The sequence below is a fragment of the Panulirus ornatus genome, chromosome 16 (assembly GCF_036320965.1).
Source record: "Panulirus ornatus isolate Po-2019 chromosome 16, ASM3632096v1, whole genome shotgun sequence".
Taxonomy (NCBI): Eukaryota; Metazoa; Arthropoda; class Malacostraca; order Decapoda; family Palinuridae; genus Panulirus; species Panulirus ornatus.
The window spans coordinates 44,473,987-44,485,186 of record NC_092239.1 but is presented as its reverse complement, the minus strand read 5'-3'; the positions used below and the strand labels follow the sequence as shown (position 1 = coordinate 44,485,186).

At 41.1% G+C, this 11,200-nt stretch overlaps 1 protein-coding gene across 1 annotated transcript in view; it reads right to left on the bottom strand.

Moving 5' to 3' along the window:
* Positions 1-1,219, bottom strand: part of LOC139754281 (uncharacterized) — a 5,922-nt gene extending 4,703 nt beyond the window's left edge. The window contains exon 1 of the mRNA XM_071671664.1: positions 1,173-1,219. Coding sequence (XP_071527765.1) covers positions 1,173-1,187 — 15 coding nt within the window. The 5' untranslated portion in view covers positions 1,188-1,219. The remainder of the gene's footprint in view (positions 1-1,172) is intronic.
* Positions 1,220-11,200: the final 9,981 nt, after the last annotated feature.

The following is an 11,200-nucleotide window of genomic DNA, read 5'->3' as shown; positions in this document are numbered from 1 at the left end:
AGTTAAAACAACACGTGAAGTAAGTACAATAAAATGTTATAGAGCAAGATAATAGGAAAGAAGATATTCAGCAAGAAACGAAATAATTGGAAAAGGTTATGGAATATTGGGCAGCTGGAGAGAGGAAGTCATGTCATCCACAAAATAGAGGATATAATCCTTCAGTGACGTAAGAAATGGTTATCAAACGGAGAGCAGTAAGAAGGAAGAAGTATATAAACAGTGAGCAACGACACTGGATTTCTTTAATTGTTGAAGACTTTGAAACTCAAACTGGGTAAAGACTTGAACGTTAGAAATGTGGCAAGAATGAAACTTTTTGATTTGGTAAATGCACACCGAAAGATTCTGAAGAGATAGAGACAAAAACTTGTACTTACTGAAAACTGGAATGTCCTTGCTGGAAAGGGGGCTAGGATAGCCTTTCTAGGTAAAGCTACGCTTCTCTCGCCGGGTAAAGAGCGGGATGTTCTTATTATGTACAAACTTTCTTGCGCTAATTAGACCTAATACTAGTATGCTCTAGTTTCATAGACTGAGATGGTCTAACTAATGCACGTAGATGCTGAAAAGTTCAACCGGGATTAAGACTGAAATGTACTGAAATGTACTAAATCACTATGATAGGTAATGACTGATTGGCTGTTCCATTTTAGAACCAAGTCTTAAACATCATAATTTCGGTTTCGTTTAACATGAGTGTGCACAACATTGTGTCAATAGGTCTTTATATCAAGGAGGATTCTCCAATAGCATTAAGAATATAATTAGCAAAGTGAAGAGACTTGTTTAATCTAACAAATGAAATCTAATGATTCAGAAAGTGCAAAATTCTACAAGATAACATTGACTATGAACTTGTGCATCTATAAAGGGATTTTATTGTATGCCTGTGCAATTAAGACCGTCAATCAGCAAAATGAAATGCAAATTCAAAAGTATCACGAAATCATAGTTATATTATACGAAACCCTTATATCTAGTGTCAAAAGTGCACTGTGAAAACAGAAAACAGGTCGAACACTTATAAACTTTCCACGACACTAAGTCACCCCTCTCAGGTATCATCTTCGTTTTCTGTTCATCGCCACCGCCTAACCCGGGTAGTGGAGCGTTCCACCTTCACTAGCCAACTCTCCGTTATAATCCTGTACTGAATGCTCCTTCCTCACCTGTGTTGACACCATAGCTGTACAGGAGAGAGGGAATGAGTGTGATAGCCAGGTCCAGGTCCACTCGCTTATATATACCTTCACTTTCACGTTAGGGTTCGCTTCGTGTCCGAAATTTCTGTTGCCGGATCCTTTATTTTGCGTAAATGTTTTTTGCCAGATATTGAGAGATAATCTAATGAAGAGGACAGGAGTAGAAGATTACATATTTACGATCATAATTTATTCTTTCTCTAATATGTATATAAACATACGTAAGTATTCGATGTTTTAAGGGCAGAAGAGTTCGACCTTGTAGAGGAAGATGTGAAAGAAGGTACCTTGCCTGACCTGTGACACGTGTAGGGAAGGTAGTCGCATCAAGGAATGCTCCATGGGAAACCAGTTGAGTCAGTACGATGAAGTAGAAAGTCACACTTCGTCTGTCTGTAAGCTGCTTGTTAAATACACTATCACATAGGGATAGAAGAGTTTATTATGGTACGTTGTAAAGTGAGACTCAACTTTGATATCCTCTGAGTGTTCAGATCGGTCGATGAAATTGGCCTTGAGAATTCGGTGGCTATAGCTGACTCGAGAATGACCAAGAGCAGCAAAAATCGTGGCGAAAATAAAACCAACATCATTTCATAAGATATGAAGACTGCTTTCCCTCCTGCTGTGCAAAATGTATTATATTCATTTCAGACAAATAGATATGTAGTTGACTGTAGTATTTTAGGAAGTTTTCGAGTACATCCTATTTTTATGCAGGAACTAGTGGCTGATGAATACCATGTAAGAAACTGATACAAAAGACGGTGACAATACGAAGCTGCTCAGAATATCTGGCATCATCGACTTCGTGGAGATCGACACTGGGTTTGCTGTTCTCCTGAATAGGTACAATGAGACAATGTCCTTCAAGAGGTTAGTGAGCTTCTTCACTTGGCTTCCAATAACAGGGGCAAAAAATTAAAGGAGGAAGTTTGCTTGGTAAACTTTTTACGAGCTTCTACTGGGCTGTGAATAATGTTCCTCCAGGATGTGAGCAACGTTGCACTGGTGGATGTAGTAGCATTAATATTATCATTAGCAGCGAAGAGTAAAGAATTTCGGGGTTTTCTCATAGGGAAGCTAGTTACTTTCCAAATGCATTTTGGATTACCTCTGCGTGCTGTCATCTTGCTTTGAATGTAAATATATTTGGCCTTTCAGAGACATTACGGTATATCACTAGGCAACTGTACTGTCTCCATGACCACTCAGCAAAAACCTGCTGAAATGGATGACTTTCTCAAACGTGTTTTACTCTTCCTTTCCTTATGTAAGATTTATTAGAATACGTCATCTTGCAGTGGCATGTTGCTTCTGGGAACATGTCGTTGCAACACTGGTTATCATTATTTTCATAAATCATCACGTCATTTCTCTGGGATTCCGATGAAAAAAAAAGACTCATTCGCAGGATGAGAAACTCTTTATAAATGTTCGAGTACTTACTTCTGTTTGTCTTATGTTGACTTGGACGGCACGGACAATCAAAGCCCTAACAGAAGCCGTCTCATTATCACTGTATATGTATACCCTAGCTTGTACCAGCTGATTGTATGAAGTTGAAACTTGTCATCAGGTCCTTCTCTCTTCTCCTCTCCATGGTAGACGGCTGGTCTGTCTCAGCCTCCTGTTGTCTGGGTTGCTTCTTTTCTCGACAGTTTCAATCAGATCTTTTTGCTTCTTAAGAAGCGGTTGCCGCACTTGAGAGGTATCATACAGTTTTGGTCTAATGCACTAGTTCTCAACCGGTAGGCCATAGCCCACTGGTGAGCATTGTGAATTTCCATTTGGGTACATTGTTTTTTCGTTCAGGTTAAAAAGCTAAAGTTTTTATATATTATCCTATTTTGTCGCTGTCTCCCGCGTTAGCGAGGTAGCGCAAGGAAACAGACGAAAGAATGACTCAACCCACCCACATACACATGTATATACATACACGTCCACACATGCAAATATACATACCTATACATCTCAACGTATACATGCATATACTCGCACAGACATATACATATATACACATGTACATAATTCATACTATCAGCCCTTATTCGTTTCCTATCGCCACCCCGCCACACATGAAATAACAACCCCCTCCCCCCGCATGTGCGCGAGGTAGCGCTAGGAAAAGACAACAAAGGCCACATTCGTTCACACTCAGTCTCTAGCTGTCATGTATAATGCACCGAAACCACAAAACTTTCCATGGTTTACTCCAGACGCTTCACATGCCTTGGTTCAACCCACTGACAGCACGTCGACCCCGGTATACCACATCGTTCCAATTCACTCTATTCCTTGCACGCCTTTCACCCTCCTGCATGTTCACGCCCTGATCACTCAAAATCTTTTTCACTCCATCCTTCCACCTCCAATTTGGTCTCCCACTTCCTCGTTCCCTCCACCTCCGACACATATATCCTCTTGGTCAATCTTTCCTCACTCATTCTTTCCATGTGACCATACCATTTCAAAACACCCTCTTCTGCTCTCTCAACCACACTCTTTTTATTACCACACATCTCTCTTATCCTTACATTACTTACTCGATCAAACCACCTCACACCACATATTGTCCTCAAACATCTCATTTCCAGCACATCCACCCTCCTCCGCACAATTCTATCTATTGCCCAAGCCTCGCAACCATACAACATTGTTGGAACCACTATGCCTTCAAACTTACCCATTTTTGCTTTCCGAGATAATGTTCTCGACTTCCACACATTCTTCAACGCTCCTAGAACTTTTGCCCCCTCCCCCACCCTATGATTCACTTCCGCTTCTATGGTTCCATCCGCTTCCAAATCTACTCCCAGATATCTAAAACACTTTACTTCCCCCAGTTTCTCTCCATTCAAATTTACCTTCCAATTGACTTGTCCCTCAACTCTACTGTACCTAATGACCTTGCTCTTATTCACATTTACTCTCAGCTTTCTTCTTTCACACACTTTGCCAAACTCAGTCACCTGCTTCTGCAGTTTCTCACACGAATCAGCCACCAGCGCTGTATCATCAGCGAACAACAACTGACTCACTTCCCAAGCTCTCTCATCCACAACAGACTGCATACTTGCCCCTCTTTCCAAAACTCTTGCATTCACCTCCCTAACAAACCCATCCATAAACAAATTAAACAACCATGGAGACATCACACACCCCTGCCGCAAACCAACATTCACTGAGAACCAATCACTTTCTTCTCTTCCTACACGTACACGTGCCTTACATCCTCGATAAAAACTTTTCACTTGCCTCCCACACCATATATTCTTAATACCTTCCACAGAACATCTCTATCAACTCTATCATATGCCTTCTCCAGATCCATAAATGCTACATACAAATCCATTTGCTTTTCTAAGTATTTCTCAAATACTAAAGTTAAAGCTAAAGTTACAGACAGTCATAAGGGCCAGACTCTTTCACTGGACAAATTACCTTAGTGGGAGGGGTGAATGACGCAGATAAGAAGAACAATCTCAAAAGAGTCTGGGTCACAAGATGCTCGCCCTATGGATCGGTCCTGTGCTCACTGTTTTTCTTGTTGTACGTCAACGACTTTCCCGATGGACATGACTCTTACCTGAACATGTCTGCGGAAGTCAATCGGATAAATGAATGATAAAATACGATTCAAGTAAGTGCATGATAACGAGGATGGACACAGTAATGAAGGGTTATGTGTGACGAATACCTTGCGATGAATAAATTACAGAAACCTTTGTGTGAAAGAAACGTACTAGTAGACGTTGTACCTAATCCCTCGCCAGAGCTGCATATCAAGGAAACTGTGAAAGAAGTATACTGTATGTGGCAAATATTAGAATCGCATTCAAGTGTACAAATAAAGAAATATTTACTAAGCTATTTACAGTAAGTATTAGACCTGTAGTAACCCACCTTTTAAAGGTGATAACGCAACATAGCTCTTGATTTTGTCAACCAGAAAATAAGCGTACATTCTAGTTTAAGTTTACTACACAAAGTATCATATACAAAATCTATTAAATTACAAGTACGACAAAACAACAAAAATGTTTGAAAAAAAGTTATCCAATTTCAGGATTATTCAGACTTGATTATATAATGAACCCATGACGAACTCCGTAGCCAACACAAGAAATTCACAATGCTCACTAGTGGGCTATGGCCTACCGGTTGAGAACTAGTGTATTAGACCAAAACTGTATCATACCTCTCAAGTGCGGCAACCGCTTCTTAAGAAGCAAAAAGATCTGATTGAAACTCGAGAAAAAAAGCAACCCAGACAACAGGAGGCTGAGAACAGACCAGCCGTCTGCCACGGAGAGGAGAAGAGAGATGGACCTGATGACAACTTTCAACTTTATACAATCAGCTGGACGATGTTGACAGTGGACAGGTCTTCATAAAATGTGCCACCAGAGTAACCAAAGGCCGTGACAAGAAGCTTAGCCAGAAGCTGACTAGCTTAGAAATTAGGGACTTTCACCAGACTCTATCAAAAGGTTTTGAAATATAAGGAACCACGACGGACTGTGAGATTCCCTGAAGATGTTAACACTTCACAAGTCCTCCACAGTTCCAGTGTTGCATGCTAATCTTCTAATGACGTCAGACATAAAAGAATATCGTACGTATATCCCGTCCTAGTGGTAATGATGAGAGAAATATTATCATCATAGAAGTAATGCTTTTACGCCGCCTCTTCCTCCTACGTATATTACACTCACTTAAAGCAAACGAATAGTAACCTCATGTCTGGTCTACACACATACAAGTGTCTCGTCACGAATGTAAGGGACACAACTATGAAATCATTCGTTACTTCTTATCTCAACCAGAAGACAATAACCTTGCCTTTAACTCTCCCACAACAATGTCAAGAACAGTGGAACTCCACCGAGAAGTACCGTTCCTCACCATAACGTATTGACCGGCCGCTAAGGGTCGAGCGCATAGCTTCGAATCCTGTCTGCGGTCGGTCCACAATCAACCCACCTGTTCATCCACCGATATGGGCTGGTCAATAAAATGGGTACCAGGTTCAAGCTAGGGTATACATATGCAGTGATAATGAGACGGCTTCTATTAGGGCTTCAATTGCCCGTGCCGTCCAAGTCAACATAAGACAAACAGAAGTAAGTACTCGAACATTTATAAAGAGTTTCTCATCCTGCGAAAGAGTCTTTTTTTCTTCATCGGAATCCCAGAGAAATGACGTGATGATTTATGAAAATAATGATAACCAGTGTTGCAACGACATGTTCCCAGAAGCAACATGCCACTGCAAGATGACGTATTCTAATAAATCTTACATAAGGAAAGGAAGAGTAAAACACGTTTGAGAAAGTCATCCATTTCAGCAGGTTTTTGCTGAGTGGTCATGGAGACAGTACAGTTGCCTAGTGATATACCGTAATGTCTCTGAAAGGCCAAATATATTCACATTCAAAGCAAGATGACAACACGCAGAGGTAATCCAAAATGCATTTGGAAAGTAACTAGCTTCCCTATGAGAAAACCCCGAAATTCTTTACTCTTCGCTGCTAATGATAATATTAATGCTACTACACCCACCAGTGCAACGTTGCTCACATCCTGGAGGAACATTATTCACAGCCCAGTAGAAGCTCGTAAAAAGTTTACAAAGCATACTTCCTCCTTTGATTTTTTTGCCCCTGTTATTGGAAGCCAAGTGAAGAAGCTCACTAACCTCTTGAAGGACATTGTCTCATTGTACCTATTCAGGAGAACAGCAAACCCAGTGTCGATCTCCACGAAGTCGATGATGCCAGATATTCTGAGCAGCTTCGCATTGTCACCGTCTTTTGTATCAGTTTCTTACATGGTATTCACCAGCCACTAGTTCCTCACACAGTGAGTAGCTATGAGTTCTTTTAATTCATTGACTGTTATAAGTTGATTCATTCAACATTTAGTGTAATCATTGTACATACCGTCAAACAATATGAATAATACACTTCAAGAACTAGCACAAAAATAGGATGTACTCGAAAACTGTCTAGAATACTACAGTCAACAACATATCTATTTGTCTGAAATGAATATAATACATTTTCCACAGCAGGAGGGAAAGCAGTCTTCATATCTTATGAAATGATGTTGGTTTTATTTTTGCCACGATTCTTGCTGCTCTTGGTCATTCTCGAGTCAGCTATAGCCACCGAATTCTCAAGGCCAATTTCATCGACCGATCTGAACACTCAGAGGATATCAAAGTTGAGTCTCACTTTACAACGTACCATAATAAACTCTTCTATCCCTATGTGATAGTGTATTTAACAAGCAGCTTACAGACAGACGAAGGGTGACTTTCTACTTCATCGTACTGACTCAACTGGTTTCCCATGGAGCATTCCTTGATGCGACTACCTTCCCTACACGTGTCACAGGTCAGGCAAGGTACCTTCTTTCACATCTTCCTCTACAAGGTCGAACTCTTCTGCCCTTAAAACATCGAATACTTACATATGTTTATATACATATTAGAGAAAAAATAAATTATGATCGTAAATACGTAATCTTCTACTCCTGTCCTCTTCATTAGATTATCTCTCAATATCTGGCAAAAAACATTTACGCAAAATAAAGGATCCGGCAACAGAAATTTCGGACACGAAGCGAACCCTAACGTGAAAGTGAAGGTATATATAAGCGAGTGGACCTGGACCTGGCTATCACACTCATTCCCTCTCTCCTGTCCAGCTATGGTGTCAACACAGGTGAGGAAGGAGCATTCAGTACAGGATTATAACGCAGAGTTGGCTAGTGAAGGTGGAACGATCCACTACCCGGGTTAGGCGGTGGCGATGAACAGAAAACGAAGATGATACCTGAGAGGGGTGACTTAGTGTCGTGGAAAGTTTATAAGTGTTCGACCTGTTCTCTGTTTTCATAGTGCACTTTTGACACCAGATATGAATATTTCATTTAAATAATGTAACTATGATTTCGTGCTACTTTTGAATTCAAATTTTATTTCGTTGTTTGTCCCCAATGTTTCAGTATAGAAACAGCTAAAAGCTGTGTTATAATTGGTCTTAATTGCACAGATATATCATAGAGACTCAAGTTCATAGGCAGTGTTATCCTATAGCTGTTCTGCACTTTCTGAATCATTGAATTTCATTTGTTTGATTAAACATGTCCCTTCACTTTGCTTATCAAATTCTTAATGCTACTGGAGAATCCTCCTTGATATAAAGACCTGTTGACAATGTTGTACACATTTTTGTTTGATTTTAGACGAAACCGGAAATTATGGTGTTTAAGACTAGGTTCTAAAATGGAACAGCCAATCAGTCCTTACCTATCATAGTGATTTAGTACATTTCAGTACATTTCAGTCTTTATCCCGGTTGAACATTTCAGCATCTACGTGCATTAGTTAGACCATCTCAGTCTATGAAACTAGAGCATACTAGTATTTGTCTAACTAGCGCAAGAAAGTTTGTACATAATAAGAACATCCCGCTCTTTACCCGGCGAGAGAAGCGTAGCTTTACCTAGATAGGCTATCCTAGCCCCCTTTCCAGCAAGGATATTCCAGTTCGCAGTAATACAAAAAGTTTTTTTTCTCCTATCATCACCAGAATCTTTCGGTGTGCATTTATCAATCAAAAAGGTTACCCCCCCCCCCCCCCCCCCCCCCCCCCTTTCAATCCATTGACAGCACGTCGACCCCGATACACCACATCGTTCCAATACACTCTATTCCTTGCATGCCTTTCACCCTCCTGTATGTTTAGGCCCCGATCGCTCAAAATCATTTTCACTCCATCTTCCCACTTCCAATTTGATCTCCCACGTCTCCTCGTTCCCTAGACCTCTGACACATATATCCTCTTTGTCAATCTTTCCTCACTCATTCTCTCCATGTGACCAAATCATTTCAATACACCCTCTTCTGCTCTCTCTTTTTATTACCACACATCTCTCTTACCCTTTCATTATTTACTCGATCAAACCACCTCACACCACTTATTGTCCTCAAACATCTTTCCAACACATCCACCCTCCTCCGCACAACTCTATCTATAGCCCACGCCAAGCAACCATATAACATTGTTGGAACCACTATTCCTTCAAACATACCCATTTTTGCTTTCCGAGATAATGTTCTCGCCTTCCACACATTCTTCAAGGCTCCAGAACCTTCGCCCCCTCCCCCACCCTGTGACTCACTTCCTCTTCCATGGTTCCATCCGCTGCCAAATCCACTCTAGATATCTAAAACACTTCACTTCCTCCAGTTTTTCTCCATTCAAACTTACCTCCCAAATTACTTGTTCCTCAACCCTACTGTACCTTATAACCTTGCTATTATTCACATTTACTCTCAGCGTTCTTCTTTCACACACTTCACCAAACTCAGTCACCAGCTTCTGCAGTTTCTCAGCGGAATCAGCCACCAGCTCTGTATCATCAGCGAACAACAAATGACTCACTTCCCAAGCCCTCTCATCCACAAGAGACTGCATACTTGCCCCTCTCTCCAAAACTCTCCCATATAATTTCCCAGGATTACTCGACAAGCTTAAACTTCTGTAATTTGAACACTCACCTTTATCCCCTTTGACTTTGTACAATGGCACTATGCATGCATTCCGCCAATCCTCTGGCACTTCACCATAAGCCATACATACATTGAATATCCTCACCAACCAATCAACAAAACAATCACCACCTTTCTTCATAACTCAACTGCAATGCCATCCAAACCTGCCGTCTTGCCGAATTTTTATCTTCATAAAGGCTTTCACCACCTCTCCTCCCTTAACCAAACCATTATCCCTGACCCTCTCACTTCGCACAACAACCCGACCAGAACACCTAATATTTGCCACTCTATCATTAAACACATTCAACAAACCTTTAAAATACCCACTCTATCTCCTTTTCATTTCATCACTAACTGTTATCACTTCCCCCTTTGCCCCCTTCACCGATGTTCCCATTTGTTTTCTTGCTTTACGCACGTTATCTATCTCCTTCCAAAGCATGTTTTTAATCTCCCTAAAGTTTAATGATACTCTTTCACCCCCAATTCTCATTTATCTCTTTTTTAACCACTGCACATTCCTCTTGATCTCTTGTTGCTTTCCCTGTAAGTATCGTCCAAACGCCTCTTTTTTCTCTTTCACCAACAGCTCCACTTCCTCATCCCACCACTCACTACCATTTTGATCTGCCGACCTCCCACCTTTTTCATGCCACATGCATTTTTTGCACATGCCATCACTGCTTCCCTAAATGCATCCCATTCTTCAACCACTCCTCTCACATCATTTGCTCTCACCTTTTTCCATTCTGCACTCAGTCTCTCCTGGTACTTCCTTATACAAGTCTCCTTCCCAAGCTCACTTACTCTTACCACTCTCTTCACCCCAACATTCTCTCTTCTTTTCTGAAAACCTCTACAAACATTCACCTTCGCCTCCACAAAATAATGATCAGACATCCCTGCAGTTGCACCTCTCAGCACATTAACATCCAAAAGTCTTTTTCACGCGCCTATCAATTAACACATAAAACCAATAACGCTCTCTGGCCATCTCTCCTACTTACATACGTATACTTTATAGATACATACACGGACTTATACATATATACACATGGACATACTTCATACTTGCTGCACGTATTCATTCCCGTCGCCACCCCGCCACAGCTCCCTTTTCACATCCAGCCCCAAAAAGCTTTCCATTGTTTACACCAGACGCTTCACATGCCCTGGTTCAATCCATTGACAGCACGTCGACCCCGATACACCACATCGTTCCAATACACTCTATTCCTTGCATGCCTTTCACCCTCCTGTATGTTTAGGCCCCGATCGCTCAAAATCATTTTCACTCCATCTTCCCACTTCCAATTTGATCTCCCACGTCTCCTCGTTCCCTAGACCTCTGACACATATATCCTCTTTGTCAATCTTTCCTCACTCATTCTCTCCATGTGACCAAATCATTTCAATACACCCTCTT